The sequence below is a fragment of the Planococcus citri genome, chromosome 3 (assembly GCF_950023065.1).
Source record: "Planococcus citri chromosome 3, ihPlaCitr1.1, whole genome shotgun sequence".
In the NCBI taxonomy this organism is placed as follows: domain Eukaryota; kingdom Metazoa; phylum Arthropoda; class Insecta; order Hemiptera; family Pseudococcidae; genus Planococcus; species Planococcus citri.
The window spans coordinates 83,006,014-83,026,739 of NC_088679.1; the positions used below are offsets into that span (position 1 = coordinate 83,006,014).

General features: G+C 35.2%; 2 protein-coding genes and 1 long non-coding RNA gene across 3 annotated transcripts; 2 read left to right on the forward strand and 1 right to left on the reverse strand.

Moving 5' to 3' along the window:
* Window positions 1-126: 126 nt before the first annotated feature.
* On the reverse strand, window positions 127-8,202 carry LOC135839899 (protein takeout-like). Its single transcript, XM_065356153.1, has 6 exons — window positions 7,940-8,202; window positions 3,837-3,932; window positions 3,557-3,704; window positions 3,338-3,471; window positions 863-1,015; window positions 127-756 (listed from the first exon to the last, which is right to left on the reverse strand). The coding sequence occupies exons 1-6, from the start codon at window positions 8,070-8,072 to the stop codon at window positions 602-604; spliced, it is 819 nt and encodes a 272-aa protein (XP_065212225.1). The 5' UTR covers window positions 8,073-8,202; the 3' UTR covers window positions 127-601.
* LOC135839901 (uncharacterized) lies at window positions 1,725-3,838 on the forward strand. Its single transcript, XR_010557658.1, has 4 exons — window positions 1,725-1,941; window positions 2,204-2,356; window positions 3,114-3,293; window positions 3,684-3,838. It is a non-coding gene; the product is annotated as an uncharacterized LOC135839901 (long non-coding RNA).
* A 3,320-nt stretch (window positions 8,203-11,522) lies between the features above and the next one.
* On the forward strand, window positions 11,523-13,485 carry bys (Bystin). Its single transcript, XM_065356124.1, has 7 exons — window positions 11,523-11,823; window positions 11,897-11,975; window positions 12,044-12,153; window positions 12,233-12,374; window positions 12,460-12,609; window positions 12,697-13,129; window positions 13,210-13,485. Exons 1-7 carry the CDS (start codon window positions 11,686-11,688, stop codon window positions 13,430-13,432), a joined length of 1,275 nt encoding a protein of 424 aa, XP_065212196.1. The 5' UTR covers window positions 11,523-11,685; the 3' UTR covers window positions 13,433-13,485.
* Window positions 13,486-20,726: the final 7,241 nt, after the last annotated feature.

Below are 20,726 nucleotides of genomic sequence, written 5' to 3' on the forward strand. Positions count from 1 at the left end.
ACTCTCCTTTTCCCCCTCCACTGATGAAAACATGAAACTTAGGCGTGGGCGACACTAAATTAATTTTTAAAGATGATTTTAATAGGTAGGTACCTAAGTTTCGTAAAGGCATTTCTGACATAGAAATAGAAAAAAAAAAACATTAATTTATTAGGTACAAAATAATGGTAAATACAAATATTGAAAAACGTAGTTACATATCTTAAAATTGAATTACGCTGTAGGCTAATTTAATTCACCGAAGCTGTAGTTGGCTAGCAGGTAGATCTTCGCAGACATTTGATCATGATTTTAATGCCAAATTGAGAATTTCGTTTACGCAATCGTTGAATTTCGTAATTCATTCAGACATGCCGAAAGATGAAGACTCACTGTGGTCAATTTGATCAATTCGTTAGATCAACACGAACACGGTCGTGTAAAGCCTAATAATTTAGATACGCCTTCGCGTCGCTTCAGCATTTTGTGGAATGCCGGGTGTTCACTCTGGACATTTAGCTTAGATTTCTCGTTTCAAAGTATTCCTCAATGTTGTCGAGTCATTGAACGTATTCAAAAGATGAAGAATACGATGTTCACAGGAACTACGAGTATTCTGGTTCTAATCCGTTGGGAATAGATACTCAAACGGGACTAGATCTGCCATCGCACCCATAGTTGCTCTAAAAACATCTGTTAAAGCGTCTGCTACTGCTGGACCAACTTCTTTGATTATATCTCTCCAATTTTCGTTCAAAAATCTGTTCATATTTTCACCTGTTGGGGTGAGATAAACAAAACGAATTCGTCGAAGAATTTATTAATGAGTAATACGTCGCGTCATACGCGCGAGTCGATATTTTTGTAATAAATAATTAATTACCTAGCAGCTTATCGCCGTTGAATAAATTTTCCAAATGGATGTACATTCCTCCTATTTTGTAAGGTAAAGTGCTGTTGGTTAGTCGAGCGTAATGTTTACCATTCTCTTTTAAATCCAGATCGTAGTCGTATAAAAACGAAAAACTAACGTTGGCTGTAACAAAAATCCCCAATACCTATGGTTATTAACCTGATTGGTGTAACTGTTTATATTTTGCGTAATACCTATCGCATTCCCTGTACCGAAAAAAAAAAATTAATAAATTGGGAGTATTTATTAGACCAGAGGTGCGAGGTGGAGATACTCGTTCATTAATATTCGTATTTCTAGTCTGTAAAATTTTGCTAGAGGCGATGGGTTGTTTGAAACATTGGTAAAAAAAATCAGCGCGCGTAATCATTGGTGTTTTGACTTTGAGATTGGAAATTCCAAAAAAATACTTTCCTGTACACCCTGTCGGGTTTGTGAAATAGCCTCAGAAATAGGTTTGTTATTTGATGAAATTGAAATGAGAGTTTTAGAATGCATTTTGCTTCGAATTTTCAAAATTCTAAAATAAATCGAGCTGGAGGCTGGAGTTGGACAAAGGATAATGGGGCCAATACGGGTTGGAGATCAGATCACTGATAAAGACAAAGTAAACAAACTTCAGTGATTCTCAAACTCAACTCAAACAAAGAAAAACTGAAATCGTGTGGAGTGACGTCATAACACGGCAGCCTTTTGTCATACTTTGGGAAATGTTCAATAGCGAAGCCGACTGCCGGCGTGAGTCACTTATGAGTTATGAATCAGTTTTCAATTTCAATCCTCGACGTGATTTGTGATTTCTAACCATTTCTTATGTACTGTAAATGTTTATATTTCTCGCGTATTTTAGTAATATTTAGCCGTATAATTGTGGATTTACGAGACGAGCTATGGTTATGCAGAAGAAGATAGTGAATAGTGAAAGACCGTTGAAACCAGGAACAGAATATCTCCATCTCGGAACGATTTCGCCGCTAGGTACATGTGTATTAATCAGAATCAGAACTTTCCAAGTTTCTATTCGAATTCCGAATTTCCACTAATTGCGAGTAAGTAATTACATGTATTATTCGTTCAAGTTGACAATTCTTTCATCGCTTACAATTCCATGTTTTATTATTTAATACCGTAGCCGTAATTCATACTGGACATTTCGGTTACAATATACAATACCTACAAACATTTTTACGAGTATTTAGGTCGACTTGTTGAACCGAATGTCAAACATCAAACTCAAAACGTCAATTATTCGCTAAAAATGCTCAAAGATGATAGCGAGGTATTTAAAAGGTAATTAATTATCGATTACAGATTAATTATTTCGGTTTACGAAGAAATAAATCGCCGGCACTTCTGTACGGAATGGGCATTGCATTGGGCATTCGTACGTCATCCAATCTCCATCTCCAGTCAGCTGTTCAACAAGTGGCAAGGTGCCGGGTGGCGTCTGAAGACTGAAAACGTGTAATGTGTCTCTGTCTACCTCTACTACGAATTACGATGAACGTTGAAAAACAAAATCAATCTAGAACGGGTGTAATAATATAATATTACAATATCACCGGTCACCGGTCATCTCGCCTCGCGATGTAGTCTTCGAGTAAATACTCATACTGGTTGCTTCTCAACTGGCCTTAATTTTCATGCAACTCGTTCTGTTCTACACGAATGATGAAGAACGATATGTCGGTGTATGGTGTATGGAAAAAGCACGATAATTCGAAATTTTCTCGATGAAATAAAAGAAGAATAGGTACATCTTCTAACTACGGTGGTGAAGGAAGTGCGAGACCAGATATCTTAATAATAATGGATATCGTGTATGAAAATTAATATTGTAAACAATGCGAAGGCTGAGATCAAATCTTAATCTTGATGTCTATTTGCGCGTGCTTCCAGTGTGTGATTTTTTTTTTTTTTCTAATTCGAAGATGACGAAATTTTATAATTAGAGGTTACTTCGCACCGCATTTTAATTCGACATTACCTAATTAAGATTTATTTAATGGGTTTTTGGATAGTTCTCTGCGTACATTCGGCGGCTCGGTTCTTTATAGGCATTCGGTTGGTTATACCAATTAATTCTATATACTATACCTATAGGTATTAGTAATGAAAATTAAACGATCATGTTTGTCCAGTGATAACCTAGTTTATCTACTAATAACCAGTATGCATATGGAATAAATGAAATATCTCTCGTACTATGGTGTGATTATAGGTACGGTATATTGAATTGAACGCGGTGGCAGAGTTGGAGAAAAAAACTAACGTGAAAATCAACAAAACGAAACAAGGTCAGGTTTATTCGCCTATGAGAAATTTCTTTTATTGTGGACGTCGCGTTTTGTCTCATCGTCCGCGGGTTCGGGGTTACAGACGAAATATTAATATCGCCGAGGTAGGTAGTTTTGAAATTATCGTAATGTATATTTTCGTACTTACTTAATGTAATATTAGCATCACCGGCTCCTGTGATCGGTAGTATGAGAACACGACCAGATACTTTGTATTTGCCCAGAAACATGAGTCGATCGAGTGTAAAATCCCATTCGACGTGTCTTTTTTTCAAATCAACCCTGTAATGTGATATTGCGTCAATAATCGCATCGTTTTGAAGAGTTAAGGTATTCGTTCTCAAGCTAAACAGCTAAACTACCGTACCTAGCTGTGGTGAAATTTACTTCGGATAAACCGTACAAATTGCACTCTTGACATTCCATTGTCATTCCTACTTGTCTAGTTCCTTGTTCAATTCTCATTTTTGATATCGTTAATGGTTCTAATTTAGGTATTCTGTATTTCGCATCACCTTATCAGCAGCAATCAAACGAAGCAGATTGTACGATCAATGGGAATTTAAAAGTAAGTAAAGTACGACTACGAAGATATGTTCGCTAGAACTACATAATATAGGTAGTTAGGTACTAGATAGATTAGATACCTTGTGTTATTCTTCTGATTACCGGAGCTCCTGTTCGAACTACGCATTCGTTGAGGTTTGGATCATTGGCTCGACATGCCTTTCCTACGTACGATGCTGTAATTTGAAAATTTTTTCCAAATTATTAACACGATTAATACCTACGTATAATAAACAAGTTCGAGTTCGGTATTAACAGCGTCTACGAACGATCAAGAACGAACGAATTTTCAGCCCTGGAAATGTATACCTAATTACCTATCATAATGTTTTTCCAAGGATGGAAAATTTTCTGATCCACGAATAAGCGATGCCGAATAAATCAGCATCGTGACTCATTGGTCTGCGTTGCAGTTTGAAAAAATTAATTTTTGATGTCGGAAATAAGTATGAAGAGTTTTTTTTTTTTTTCGAGTATGTACTAATAAAATAAACGAATTACCTATTTGGTTATTTTTAGTTGAAAATTTTCAACCAATGCCACGAAAAATTACAGGCAAATGATAAAATTTTACACCTAGCGTATTATTAAAACAAAGAAATGTTTTTTGGTTTAAACTGGTTTTTACTATTGTTATCAACGATGCAGAATTAGCGTGTTAGTATTTTGCGTTTTCCAGTAAAGTATAGTAGTACCTAGGTAGGTAGTAGGTACTTAATGAAATATTATGATGGTCGGTGCATGGATCGGAAATTATTTCCGGGTTGGTACTTATTGTTAAATGCATAGATACTCGTACGTATTCATTATTTAAGGACATCGATCTTCAACAACGCCTTGCTTGTGTTAATTTTTGGTGTAATTAGCAGAAGTTGCTAGTTGTTGAATTTCCTGCTTGTTTGAATTGCGCGTAGCTCTGAAATAAGCCTAATAACTTGTAGAAGGTATTCGTAATAACTGTCTGTTTGGCTCCAGAGGTGGATTTAAGTAGCTGGGTGGTGGCGCCCCATGAACAGTGAGCCTCTTCTAATTGATCTATCGTATTTAATTTTTTATTAATTGATCAAGTCCCTATTCTAGAAACAGATCACTGAAAAATAACATTAAATCGAGTTTAAAGTAGGTCCCGAATGTTCAGAAAAGTCACCGAGTGCAATTATTTTGTAATGCTGTTTTTTTTTTCAAAAATCGTATATATATGACGAAGTATTATCCTATTGTACGAGTATTTTTATTGATGGGAAAGCTATTAAAAGCGAGTGCGAATCCTAATTCAATAAAACCAAGAAGGAGCCAAAACTTGGGAAGTTTTTCTAAAATTTTACTCAAAATGCACAAAAAAGTGTTCAACACCCATTAAAGTGATCTGAAAAATGTTCAATGAAAGCATTTAAAACACTCGAACGTTCTAAAAAGTAAAAAGTGCTTAAATTTGAAATGTTGAATGTACTTTGAAATTTACGTAAAAACATTCGAAAAAAAGCATTGAAATGATTGAAAATTGCCCAAAAAAGATCAAATTTTAGTATTTGCCAAAAAACACCAATATTATGGAGTTTTTAAAATTTTGTAACAATTTTCCCAAAATGCACAGAAAAGCATTAAAAACTTTTGGAAGCGATGTAAAATGAAAACTCTCAAAAACAGCATGGAAATTACCTAAAATTACCAAAAATTGACGAATGAAGAAATATTGAGAACATTAATTTAAAGTGATGTGAAAACATTAGAAAGCATTAAAATAACTGAAAATGACGAAGTAGGTATTTCTAAAATCCGCTAAAATTGTAAGAAAAACTAGGAAAAGTTGAAAACCTGTAAAAATGATGTGAAAGCAACAAAAGAACATTAAAATCATTTTTAAAAATATCTGTAAAGCATGCAAATTGAGAAAAAGTTGCCAAAAATTCGTGCAAAAATGTCAAAAACGTATTAAAATCTTAAACTGCTGAAATTTTGATAAAAGTTGCACAAAACCGCACTAAAAAGTGTTATTAATTTGTTAACGCATTAAAATAACGTGAAGACTCGAATGAAAAACCCTAAAATCGCTGAAAATTACCAAAAAAATGTTGAAAAAATTGATAACATTGGCCTAATGAGGGTTAAACAGTGTCGAAAATCGGTTAAAATGATGTAAGAACACCTAGTAAAGCTACTAAATTACTCAAAATTGTCCAAAACTACTGAAATTTGATCAAGTTGGCTAAATAGGTATTAGGTACCTATGTACAAAAAAATGGTTGAAACCCTGTTGAAATGGTGTAAAAAATGTAAAAATACTTGAAAAAAACAGCAACGAGAATTACTTACTGAAATTTACGAAAAACTACTAAAATTTTGATGAAGCTGACCTAACGCATGAAAAACGTGTTGAAATAATGTAAGAACAACAAAAATCAAAAAAAAATCATCAACATTATTTATAAAATTATTAAAAAGTTATAAAATTTTTGTAGAATTTGGCAAAATTGCCCGAGAAAAAGTGCTGCAAATGCTTTCAAATGATATGAATTTAGAAAATATAAGCTAGTAAATCCATCAAAAATGATAAATAAGTGCGAACGTTGCAAAAAATGAATGAAAAAAATGTTGAAAACTCGTCAAAATAAAATCGAAACCACTCAAAAAAATCATTAAAATCACTAAAAATTGCTGTAAAAGAAACATGAGATTTCAGGAAAATTTGTCAAAAAATATGAAAACGTGTTGAAAATCATTTTAAAACGATGTCAAAACACACAAACAGCAATAAAACCCTTAAAAATTTCAACCAAAAAAAAAAAATAGTAAAACCCTGGAAAATTGCTGAAAAAAAATTAAAATCAGCGAAAATGACCAAAAACTGCTAAAAAATTTAAAATGAAAGTGGTCAAAAATGCATAAAAAATGGTTGAAAACGCGATGTAGAACACTAAAAAAAAACTGCATATTAGAATCATTAAAAATGATCAAACTTTGAAGAAGTATTAATAAAAGCACATAGTTGAAGAGCGTGAAAAAATGTGATAATATTGAAAAAACTGGTGAAAATCCCAAAATTACTCGATGAAATTTTACTGAAAGAATACATATTTATTTTTTTTTTGTGATTGTTATACTTTTGTAGTCTGAAATGGTTTGAAGGTGTTTTTTTTGTTGCAATTTTCATAATTTTCTGTGAATACCAACGTTTTTGAAAATCGAACTATAGATTAAATTTTAGTATGCCATTTTGGCATTTTTATCTTTGGCAATGATCATGAATTTCAATCCTAGAATCATCGCATATTTGAAGTCTGGTAATTCGTTCGTACGTTCGTTTGTTCGAAAATTTTTTAAATTTCGCTTTTTTTCTCAAGGTGGCTTTTCCATTGAATATGAAATACTAAAAAGAATTTCTAAAAGAACTGGAGCTCCTTTACTTCGTCTCTCCATTAATAAATATTTATCTTTCCTTATTTCGATTCATTTGAAAACCTTCGAGATTTAATACAAACCATTTTTTGCCTTTTTTTGCAGATCGTTCAAGAATTTGAAACTTGTTCTGAGAGTTGACGAATACGCCGAACATGGACGATCAAATTAACAAATTCGTTCGTCTAATGCCAATTTGATGACCTTTCATCTGTCATAAAAATTTGTCCAAATATGCAACCGGTAGCGTAAAAGGTAGGTGTAAATATTGAAATTTGCATACTTAGTACGTAGACGTACCTACATCAAAGTTGAAAGTATTACAAGGGCGAGTATTAGTGGTTGTAAATGACCGATTTTCGAATCGAAATGCATAATTTTAAATCTCAAGGTATAATATAAAATACCGGCGAAAGAAAAGTATTCGAAAAATGCTTCGAATAGTAGTCATGCATGGTAGGCTAATTTTTCAATGCGTTCGAGAGGTAGGTAGGTAGGTACTCGTAATAGAATCGTACTGTATTGGTTTGTTGTTGTTGTTGTTTTTGTTTTTGTTTTCATCTCGCTAGCAATAGCCTACTGTAAACAATCTGTTATGAGTTGTCTGCAGTTTTGTATGCAAATGAATTAAAATAGAGTAAGAAAAATATGCTGGAACTCGAGAAACAATAAGACTGGGCAACCACCGCGCCGGTGGTACCTATTGTACCATTGACCAAGATAAAGACTTTAGAAAAACCGCATCTTCAACGTGATAGGTAGGTAGTTACGGATTATGGAAACTTACGCAAAGGCAGTGCAGGAATTTTAACTGGTTCGACGATATGGACTAGGTGTAGCACACACAATAAACATGTTATAAAAACCGTAAACGCTTCGCATAAAAATCGATAATTGCGACGAAACATGTTTGCGACCATTTACCGTGATAGAGTGAGAGCTGTGAACGCATTCACGAAGACCACGTTTTCCGTTGTGTTTCTCGCGAGTCGCGAATTATCGTAAATACGAATCCAATCCGCGTACCTTCTCGTATTCTTTGAGCCAAGCGCCCAGCACCAAGCACCTCTGCAATTATAAATCTCCAAGGTCGTTTCATTCCAAACTGAACCCTGCTACATTTACGAAGGAAAACTGCTTTTAAAGAGGATTAAAAGTTATCAACTCTACGGTTTGGTTTGGATTGTTGGTTTTATATACTTCGTCGTCGAAAAATTTACCGTTTTTTTTTGTTTTTTATTATTTTTTTTGGTGTTATTTTTGTAACGAAGGATGCTGTTGCTGTGTGTGTGTGTGTGTAGAGTTATGAGAATTATTCCGGTATTGTAAAATTATTCTCGTATGTGTGTAATCTTTACGACGATGGTGATTCTGCGCGTTTTCGCTGTTCCCTTGATCTTGGACGGGTGACCCGATGGGCCGATCCCGATGACGGCTTACGTTAGAGCAATTATCACTTGCAGCGATTTATGGCTAAACTGATCTACTCGTCGATGGTTAATATCGTTGAAATTCTATGGAGTTGGATTTTTTTCTCTCGTGCACGATGTTTCTGTACGCAGACGAACAATTTTTGGTTCTATGAACACATACTCGTACCTAAACCTACTACCTACTACTAGTACAACCTACCTATACGTATACGAGTAGATAACTTGACATTATTACTTGTTTCGGTACTACGTAGGTAATTATGGTGATTATCATTCAATTTAAGCGAATGATTTTACAGATGAATGTAATTATACACTGCATTTTGAATTATTTGTTGGTATTATGCCAGGATCATCCTGAATTTATTTTATCAAAGTATTCGAGGTTGTGTGTACAATCTTTATAGGTACCTATTGAGTATTGATGAAGTTGCAAAATCGATCTACGCTACGTAGTTTGGTTCCCATCTCTAGTTCTAATTCTCAATCATCTCATTTTTTTTTTCTCAAGTTGGCCCATAATTAATATAAGTTGGTATTTGACCGGACTGGTGACCGGAGAGTCCGAAGAAGATGAATTTCTGTTCTTACTTTTCGGATTTTTATTGTTGATTGAAAATTAAAGCTGTGCTTCGAGATTTTTGCATTGGACCCTTTCCGTTTTCGACATTTTTGTTAGGTACCTTGAACGTTGCATTCATTGATATCCTGAACCTGATCGTAGAATAAGTATACGATTTCAATAACAATACTGTAACGTGTTTTGCATTACGAAAGTTTGAAGGCGTATCTAGCAAATTTTGTTCTCGTAAAATTGACATTTACAGAAAATAGCCGAAAAGTCGTACACTTTAGCTAAAATTGTCAAAGTCTTGCGTTTTGTCAGCATTTTTCAGTAATTTACCCAAAAAATCGTTAGAAAAATCTTATTTTTTTTGACAGAAATGTCAAAAAAGTATCACTAAACATGACGAATGCCAAAAATATCACAAAATTTTGAAATCACTCCCTCCCTCTGCTCCCCAAAAAATCATTGAATTCAACTGTAGGTAGGTAATCAATTCATTTGTAATCAAAAACAAAGAAGTCATAAAAAAGTATCAGTGTTTTGTCTGTAATGTTCAAAAAATCGACCTAAAAAAAGTCAAAAAATACCAAAAAATCTCGATTTTGCTAGTTGCTACTAATTATTGAAAAATATCACTTTTTTGCCAAAAATTATTGCAAATTGTCGCTTCTGGGCAAACAATTCCAAAATTTTTTGGGTTTTTCTTTTAAAAAATCAGTTTGCAAAAATGTTGTTGGAATATCGCTGTCAAAAAATTTCCAAAAAGTCTTGCTTTATCTCCGAGTTTCATTGTTAGGTTTTGATTGGAATGTTTTTGAAAATGTTTTGGCTTTTTTTGTGATTTTTTTTCTACATTAAAAAATATTTTGCTCCCGTCTTATAACTTTTTTCACTTCTTTTTGGTTCCATTTAAACTCTTTTTAGTTACCAAAGGTAGTTTTTTTTGTTTTTTTGTTTTTTGTTTTGGAATGAATTCATGAAACGAGCTTTGTGTTGGACAATATCTCGTATCATTTCAAAAATTGCTGATGTACTTATAGATAATTGTATTTCCCCCCTCCCCCCTCCACCTCGAGAAATCTCAAATAGTTTCACTTTTTAAAAAAGAATTGTTCAAAAGTTTCGCTTTTTTGCCATAAATAGGCAATTATATTACAATAAAATTGCCTATTTCGTTTTTTGCCGAAAATTGTGAAAAAATCTCACTTTTTTTTGCAAATTATTGCCAAAAAGACGCTAGTTTTTTATCAAAAATCGTTGTTTTTGTGCGAAAAATTCCGAAGAATTATTTTTTAAAAATTCTGTTTGTTTCTGAAATTATTCAAGTAAAATTCTCATTTTTGAGTTTTTACCAAAAAATTGCGAAAGGGGCTCACGGCTCAGGGCTCATCCTTTGACAAAAATATTGAAAAACTTACTTTTTCCTAATAATTGAAAATTTTCTGAAAGATCTCTTTTTGCAGAAATTTTCAAACCCTCAAATTTCCTGAATTTTTTTTCTCGAAAATAAGCCGGAAGCTTTGTTTTGCTAGAACTTGCCAAAAATCTGTATTGATAAAATCATACGTTGGATTTCAAAAAATGTTGGAAATTATCACTTTCTTCTCAACATATTATTTTGTTTGTTGCTAAATTGTCAAAATTGCACTTTTTACGATAAATTGCAAATAAAAATCTTTAATCTCACTTTTTTGCTGAAAATTTTGAAAAATTTTGTTATTTAATTACATATCAACGTCTCGCTTTCTGACAAAAATCAGAAAGTTTCTCTTGTTTCCGAAAGTTGCCCAGGACCATCTCGCTATTTCGCCAGATATTGCCAAAAACTCAAAAAGTTCTATCAATTGCTAAAAATTGACGATCATTTCATTTTCACTTGAAAAAAAATAGTCTTGAAGTCTCACTTTTTTGCCGACAAGTCACGAATGTACGAAATGATCCATTTTTTTTCACCGACAAAAATTACGGCGATCAGCGATGACAGTGTATTTTTTTGTCAATGATTTCCAATTCCAACAAAAGGCCTGCTTTTTGGGGAAATTTGATTGTTGAAATTAAAGTCTCGATCGAAATTTTTAGTAGGTAATTTAAAAGTTTTTGTGTATTAAGTAAAATGTTTTGCTCATGTTTTGTACTTTTTCGGTTAATTTTTCAAACTTTTGCTGTTTTTTTTTTTGTTTACCGAAGAAATTTTGTTGAGAAAGAAAAATCAAAATCACTAGGGCAACGATCAGAGACTGAAATGAAAACTGAAAACGAGAACGAGCAACGAACGAGCCCGTTACTGTAGCGAACCTAGTGGAACTTCCTATAACTACAGTTTCATGCTGGCTAAAAAGCGTCACCAAACTTGAAAGTCAACAAACAACACGTGCAGAAATTTTATTATTTTTTTCACGTTTCCGTGGTTGCTTTCCTTCGTGAGTTTATCAAACTAATTTAATCAGTGTTCTAAATTAATTATTATGAGTTTTTCGTGCGAAACGATAATTTAATCTCTACTCGTCAAGTTGATCTTACCTTACACGAGAAATGGGTAAAGTGAAAAAAGCCCGACCGGGCAGAGGGTTGCCGAAAGTTTCCCTCGAAGAGCAACTCACCAGCGATAAATTACCCAAGAAACGTAACAGAGAACCCAAGATTAAATTCAGATTCGAAGAAGATGATAAAGTGAGTACTTCAACGAGTATTGCTCCCAACAATAAGTCGTTAAATTCACCCGTTCGTGTATTTTGTGTGTCAGGTTCTCGATCCGCAACTATCGAAATCAATTTTAAGTCAAGTCAGAAAACAGCAAAAAGAACTCGAAGAAGATGAAGAAGGTTCGTATATTTTCATGTACGTATTTGAAATCAGAGTTCACTCTAGAATAACGCTCGTTATTTTGTAGAAGAGATACGCGAAACTATTACGAAACTGGGAGACGATTCTGAATCCGAAGACGAACCAGAGAATACTGAATTTGCTGAAAATCAGTTCGAAAGCAACTACTGTCCCGATGTATGTAAATGTTCTAAGTATCGCGATTATTCTTCTAATCATTTCGTATAAAGCAGTTTTTTTTTTCTCGAATGTTTAGGATATAACCGAAGAAGACGAAAAAGCTTTGGAAAAATTCATGTCCGCCAATCCAGCACCCAGATTAACTCTAGCCGATATAATAATGGAAAAAATTACAGAAAAGCAAACCGAAATTCACAGTAAATTATCAGATGCTGAAAGTAATATTACTTAAATCTTGATTCAAAATTTCGCTTTCGTGTTTTGGTAAGTACCGCGTTAATTCTGGTAATTTTTTTCCACCAGGTATCCATATGCAAGACATTGACCCTCGTGTTAAAGAAATGTACCAAGGAGTTAAAGAAGTCCTGATGAAATATCGCAGTGGAAAACTACCAAAAGCTTTCAAAATTATCCCTAAATTGAAAAACTGGGAACAAATATTATATATTATAGGTATTACGAAATATTGAATTTGAAATTCGTACCTGATTGCGATTGAAACTTGACAATTACCTTGATTGTTGCAATTTTTGTGTACAGATCCTCCTAGTTGGAGTGCTGCAGCCATGTACCAAGGTACTAGAATATTCGCGTCGAATTTAAAAGATAAAATGGCTCAACGTTTTTACAATCTAGTTCTACTTCCTCGTATTAGAGACGACATTAACGAATACAAAAGACTGAACTTCCACTTATACGAAGCTCTGCGTAAAGCTTTATTCAAACCGGGTGCCTTTATGAAAGGTATCGTTATTCCATTGTGCGAAAGCCGATGCACGTTACGCGAAGCTGTAATAGTGGGTTCAGTCGTTGCGAGAAATTCTATTCCTATGCTCCATTCGGCCGCTACGATGTTGAAACTGGCTGAAATGGAATACAACGGACCTACCAGCATATTTTTGAGAATTTTATTCGATAAAAAATACGCTCTCCCGTATCGTGTCATCGACGCTGTTGTTTTCCATTTCTTAAAGTATGTGACGCTGACGTGATTGGTGATCCGCATTTTGCGTTATTTTGTATCGTTTTTGTAATTGAAATTATTCGTTTTAGATTCGAACGCGATGAACGCGAGTTACCAGTTTTATGGCATCAAGCTTTGCTAACCTTCGTACAACGGTATAAAGGTGATATTAGTACGGACCAGAAAGAAGCTTTGCATAAATTGCTGAAAGTCCATTCGCATTATCAGATTACTCCCAATATTAGAAGAGAATTAGATAGTGCCAAATGTCGCGATGCCGAAGTACAAGATACTGAAAAAATGATCGAATGAATTTGTTTCGTTGTATAATCGATAATTATTTAAATACACGTTTTTTAGTTTTATGTATGTTAGGGTACTAAAAAAGGGGGTAAAATCATTGTCCGGCATTTTGGTTATTTCTGGATGAATTGAGGTAAACAACCACGGCTAAGGTAGTGTAAGGGAGGGTAAACTCAGTTTAGCAGTCCGTTGAAAACTGTTATCACCGTAACCAAAATGGTGGCCAATAATTTTACCCCCTTTTTTAGTACCCTATGTATGTTCGTATTTCATTTTTAGTATTACATATTATCATTTTTTTTCAAATTGCAACCGTTTATTAACTCTCGAACATTTAGGCTAGTATCCTAAAACGAAAATGATCGCTTAAGCAACAACTAAGCACCGGATTGTTGGTTGCTTAGCCAATAAGCTAGCGTCGTGCATTGCTTAGCCATTGCCTAACTTTAAGCAATGGTTTTAGGATACCAGCCTTAGAGTAAATTTTGCTCCTGTGAAAAGTACTCGAATTTAAAATTATTATTTTTAATAGGTACCTACTTAATTGAGCGATGGTAATTCAATGTCGAACGTTCATTCGTCGAATTAAATTATTCCGAAAGGAATCAACTGCAACCTTAATAAATTGAGTATACTTATTTTATGTATTGTTTATGACTCTTCTACGTTTCCTGAAAACCGAATAGTTTACTTTCAAGTACTTTTCCGTCTCAAACCTTATTAATGAGATATTACCGTTTCTTAATTGTTGAAAATTATAACCATCAGATGGGTGTAGTATGCAATTACGTGAGAACTGGGTAATCGGTTTATGAGAAAATTTTTACATATTATGCGCTTTTATTCGGTTTCTATTAATTAATAGGATGTTCGTTCGGAAGGTCAACTAAATTGAGCGTTGCTTGTGTGTTTTAACACGTTAGTTGGGGTCTGACGACGACGTGCCGTGCTCTAAAATTTCTTCCAAGTTTACGGACTGTTGAACTGGACGGTTATTTTGAAAGGAGAATATGATTGCGGCGAACTGAATAGAAAAAATGATAAGATTGAATCCATTTCTGAAATCATTGTGATTCTAAATAATTTTCCCTCGAGTCCGTGAAAAGTTATGCCAATAGCCGCCCCCCTCTCTAATTATTAAAAAAGAACAATTTTCCCTAAAAATTGAATTTCTGCTCAAAAACTTAATTTCCTAAATAATAATTTCACGTTTTCAGGAAAAATCTTCCCTCGTCCCGCTTCCCATTGTCATCATGGCTCCCTTGTATGGAGGCCCCAAAACTTGAAAAGCATAAAAAAAAATGAAATAAAATCAAAAATAGTAGTTTTTTTTTGAAAATTCGTATTCCTGTGTGAGAATTCTTTCTAAACAACCCTCTTATTTCAAAAAGACCCACTTCCTCAGTTCTCAAAACAAGGTTGATCCCATTGTATTGAGCTCTTAAAATGGAAAAAATACCAAAATTTTTTAAAAAACTTACTAATTTTAATTCGTGTAATGTTTTTTATATATTTCCAACGGGAATGGGGGGAGGGGGTCTCTCATACAACTGGATCAAAACAGTTTGGCAATTTTGGAAGGGATGTTCTTGAAAAGAGATCATTTAGAAGAATTTTGACGCAGAAAATATCATAAAATTTTGAATAAATAGAATTTTTTTCGATTTATTTTGAACTGAAGGGACTATAGAGAGCCATCAGAGCATGGAAAAAAGAATTTTAATGCAATTAATGAAAACTTTAATCCTTTGTGTTTGAATTTTTCTGAACGACCCATATCTCTTTAAAAAAAAAAAAAAACAAGCTTCTGGTCTCCCACGCCATGTTTCCCCTGTACCAACTCAAAAAGAACTGTGTGTAAGTAGTAGAGGAGTTTTTTTTTGTTTTTTTTTTGGAAAAAAGTGCAAGCAGAAAGGAAAAATTTGAAGAAAAATTACAGGCCTTGAATTTCTGTTTTTTTCTTTCCAACTTTGGACTTTTGAGTGTGCTGCATACTAGGAGACCAGTTACGTCTAGTGATTTTTCAGCCGTTTCTGGGAGTAGGATGCGCTCTGGTGAAAATCTGACACCGGAAATGAATTGGCTGTCCCATAAATTTTTGGGGAGAAGATGGAAACTCGGCAAGACGTAGATATTAGCAGCCTAAAGAATGAAAATGCTGCGGCTTACCAAACTGAAACGAAACGTTTACTAGAATTATTTGCGAACCGCAGCAACGGTGGCTTTGAATTTTTACCGCAATTTGAACGCTCAACAGTCAACGTCGCTGTACCTAGGTGTAGGTATACTCGACAAAATGCCGAATGCCCGAGCTCGCTTCCATTGTTCTACTCGTATTTTGTAACCGAGACCCGAGAGTGTGCGGTGTTATTAATTACAGTTAATTTTAATTATCAAACGAAGATGCCTGACGAAGCCACGTGCGGTGCGGCGCGGCGGTGTAAATTAGTAAATTACTAAATGATGTAATAAAATTTTCAGTTCCGGTCGCCCAGATGACGATCGAGTAGCTGGAGGAGGTTCTGCGTGCGACGCGACGAGATGACACAGCGATTGCCAATAATCACCCGCTGTTAGGCTAGAAAACGACCAAGACGAACGATAATCGAGTGTTCACTCTCTGTGCTCGCTGCTGCTGCTGCTGCCGCTGCTGATCTGCTGATAACCATCGTTATGGAATACCTGCTAATATGCTAAAAGAATACGATCAACAGTCTTCGGTCGTCGTCAGCGAGGGCCGAAGAGCGGTTCAATGAACTAGCATACAGCAAGAGCATAGCAATGCCTAATGCATATGGATTCGTACTTCGTAGTCGTTGGTACTCGCCGAAGATTCTCGCCTCTCGAGGTGTCGCAACTCGCGAGCTAGGTAATTTCACGAGTGATATTTTTCCGCGTCTATTAATTACCTACTGCTCGTGCTCGCGGTATATGAATGCCTGCAGAGGGTTCTCTTTGTTGAGTAGTTGAGACGATGAACGACGTTAAAGAGATGACTTTTGGTTAGCTTTTTAGCTCGCTAATAGTCGCTATGCCTATACTCGTATGAGTAGGACCTCTGAACGTAAAATCCTCGGATCAGCTATTTCGCGTCGAGAAAAAATGTGTAAATACCTGCTGTTTTGCTGTTTTTTTTTTTTACTCGAATTGTGAATTGAATTTCATTATTACTGTTGGAGGTTGGAAATTCACAAGTTCGTTGTAGTGTACAAGTACATAAATACGCGACGACGAGTGCGTATATATATGTACCTATACCTACTCGTAGAGAAGCAGGGAGCAGGGCGGGCGCGGCGCGGCGCAGGGCTCGCCTGTCTTTTAAAGCACCGATGCGTATACTGCGTTCGCCAACTCGGAAGAAAAATCACAACTGGCCACTGCCATTGCCAATGCCAGTGCCACTGGCCGTCATCGTGTATGGATTTTTATTAATAGCGTCGAAAAAAGATACCACTAAAACATGTCGAATGATGCGTATCCGAAATATTATAAAGATTTGATGAAATCTCTCGTGTTCAAAGTCAATGAACTATTTGTTTCATTATGAAATAAACAGCAGCGAGTGAGAAAGATACGAATGCGAAACCGTTAATGGTGTAAAATTGCTGTACCTATAGCGACTAGTTGAGCATATAACAACTGCAATTACGTGCAACGTTTTTCGGCTTCTTCGCCAATAGATGGACTGGGTATACGGGGTATAGGCTGATTTTTTTCTCAACATAATGTACCATAAGCAGCATAACGTCCGAGGTATCGTAGCTTCTGGTCTGGTAGTCTGGTATATACATCATCGTAGGCTGTATAGGTGTAGGTATAGGTGTTGTAGAGGTACTTTTTAACGGAGCTTTGCAATACGAGTGGAAATCTGTTTTCTTAATTGGCATTGATCAAAGTCTTATGAGAGTATTCATTGTGTGCTTCCAGTTCCATAATTACGAGTATAGTAGGTAGGTATAAGCAGCTGGTTACATTTCGGACAATGTACAGCGTGTATCTAGGTTGAGAAAATGCCGAGTTGACCAAGTTTGTCAAAAATCCAGTAGATTTTCATTCGAAGATGTTGTGTACAAATTCGGCAACTGAATGTCTAATTCTGCCAAAAGTATGGCATTGCGAATCAGTAGGGGTTAGGGCAGGCTAACTGCGAATCCGAGGTGATGGGTTGAAAATTAATTGTATAATATTACTTACCTAAGTATCTATAGTTTGAAATATTTCAAATTTCGAAAAAATTCCTGAATCGTTCATTTTTGTTGCAAATCACTGGAAATCTTCGTTACTTGGTAAAATCGACTCCCCTACCCCCTCCCCGGTCTTTGAATCGATTGCCGTAATTCTTGGGCCTATATCTACTTAAAGCCTCCTGCAAAAAAAGTTGCCGGACGGGGAAACTGAAAATAAAATTAAAAATTGACGATAAAAAATTGAAAACTGAACTGAAATAGGACATTCTGAATATTGAAATTAAAAACTTGCAAAAGGCACATATTGTACTTAAAAATTTGGACCTCCTAGGTCAATTTGGAGGGCGGGCTGCAGGCTGTCCCAAAGGTTGAAAAACACGTAAAATTGGTCAAATATCTCAAAAATCCGCTATTTTGGTCTTGGACAGGGGTCAAATAGAGTTCTTACAATTTCAGCAACAATTTCCACAAAAAAATCTTCTTTCCTACAATTATTTTGAAAAAAAAAAAATGTATTTTTGGCAATTTTGACAAAAATCAGAATTTTTTTCACAATCTTGTCCTGAAAAAAAGACAATTTTGGCAAATCAACCTGACAGTGTAGAAATTTTGATGTGAAATTTAATTTCTTTAGTTTCTTCGTTTTTTGTCATCATTCGCTTAAAGTTACTATCCATCGGTTTTGCTTTGCACTAACGCTAACACATTAAACAAATACTGTGCTTACATACATATATGTCTGAAATGATGTGACTTTATAAATACAGAACATTGCTGCTTAATTTGAGAAAGATCAACATTTTTACTCTCCCCCCTCCTCCCCCGACCAGCAAAAGCCATCATTTTTAACAAAAATTTGGCTACCTACAATGAATTCAAATCTATCGAACAAATTATGTGGAAACTGAAAATAAAATTGAAAAGTGAAAGTAAAACTGAAAAAATGAATTCTGCATCGACCGGGATGGCTGTGTTTTTTTTTTCAACTGAAATGGTGGGCTTTCGCAGGTGCATAATTAATTACGATCTTATCGTGTCTTGGTTCGGCATTTTACTCAAAAGTCACACCGTAAAGAAAGTGTTCTGTTTGGATTTGAAATGAATGATGGCGGCGTCAATTATTGAGACACCTCGCCAGACGATATCCGTTAAAAATATATCTACCTAATCACTTTCAACAACCAACACCCCGTTACCTATCACTAACCTACTCGTACCTACATCGAATTATCGATGCTGCAAATTTGTCAAATTTTAGTTTAACCAACAAGAAAATATCCGTCAATCCGTCATCGTATTTCTCAGATTAAACAATAACAGTTACCTACGTACGTGATTTCTTCAACTTGACCATCTGCAATATGTATCTCTATCTGTCTAAGTGTCTGTCTATCTATCTATCTATCTATCTATCTACGAGTATTGTGGCCTCTTTGTTTTGCAATGTCTGGGTGGGCTTTGCGAAGGTGGTAGATATACTAACTTTCGAAAGTGAATGACCGTTTTTCGAACTTAATTACAGCGACGACGAATCAAAATTAAAGTAGCTACTGTACCTTTTTTTTTTTTTTTTTTTGGTATTTGTCCAGTTCTAATTCTTTATAATTATTTTACTTGCAGAGATTTATCAACTACCAACCTATCGAGAAGATATATTGCTTCGACGACGTTTTAATTTACGATTTGATGGTATTTTCATGTAAGAAGAAATTAAACAATACTTGTATACCTAATACTATACCCAGATACTCGTATCGGTGAGTATAATTTTCGTTAATTTCACCGAAAGTATTATTTTTTCTCGTCACCTGTTTGCGAGTTTTCGTCGTAACGGTCGTTTCATCGATTTTATTTCATCAACTCATTTAACTCTGGTTATTTGCATAATTTTTTTTATTTTGTGTGTTTTTTTTTCTCTCTCTCTCTCGAACTTTGTTGCAGGTTACTAAATTATTATCAACTCGATTAACGAAGCGAGTAAATTTATGGTCCAGGTGGACACCGCCGAACTATGGGCTGGCATGCGGTGGCGGCGGCATTCAGCACCAGAGAGGCAGACGATCGAAATAGATCGTCCCGTCGAAATGATTTCTATTTTCATGAAAGGAGTTCTGCCATTGCCCATTAACCGTGTTTGGGTCACCTACACTTTACAGCTACGATAATATACCTACCTACCTACTCGTAATTAAACGCACGAAAGTTTGCGAATTTAATTTTGTCGTATTGAAGAAGGAAGATTTTATTGACATTCGGATACCTACAGGCTACACATGTACTCGCCGTATAACTAACGTGTGCGACGTGATGTGCGAATTGCGAATTGCGATGGCATGGTAGGTACCTCTACCGAGTGATAGCCGCCGTCGTCGGTCGTCCTCCTCCTCCTACGAATACATACTCGTATGTATTGTATGTCTGCGAATGGAAATCGAATCGTCGTCGTCGTCGTCTGCGTGGTGATGGTGAGTAACAATACTTAACCTAGTATTAGTTAATTATCTCTAGTAATCAACCTATTTTCTTCTTAATTGCTCCGAGTATCCATACTCTTTTGCCTATCTATTCTATAGTATACGAGTATTCAACGTGTACGTACAAGTCGATGCTACGCGTACGTAATACTCGTACAATGAAATTAAAGGTCCGGTCCATTCGTGCGATTATTTACGCAGTTCAATCGTAATATCGGCGTTTGCCGACATGGGCGTTTAGTCGCGATGGCGATGTGTCGCTCCTCACAATAAACTAAATGATTGCGCTGATTAGTAAAAATTCCATACCTAGTACCTACCTACCTATTTATTAGTTGCATGTATTTGATATATGTGACGCGGCACGACAAAATCGACCTTCCGTCTGAAAAAATTATTTTTCACTTTTTGACGGATTTTTGGTACTTGGACATTCAAAAATCATTTAAAACCACCCAGAAGTCCCTACGATTTGCATAGCTCCATATACGGGGTAATCCAGTCAGAAGTATGCTCATTTTTCTGACTTTTTTGATTTTTTTTTGATTTTTTCATTATTTCAATTTTTAAATCGATCTGGAGGCGGAACAAAGCGTTAAATGCATAGTTTTTCCGTTTTTCTCAAAAAACAAAAACCTCATG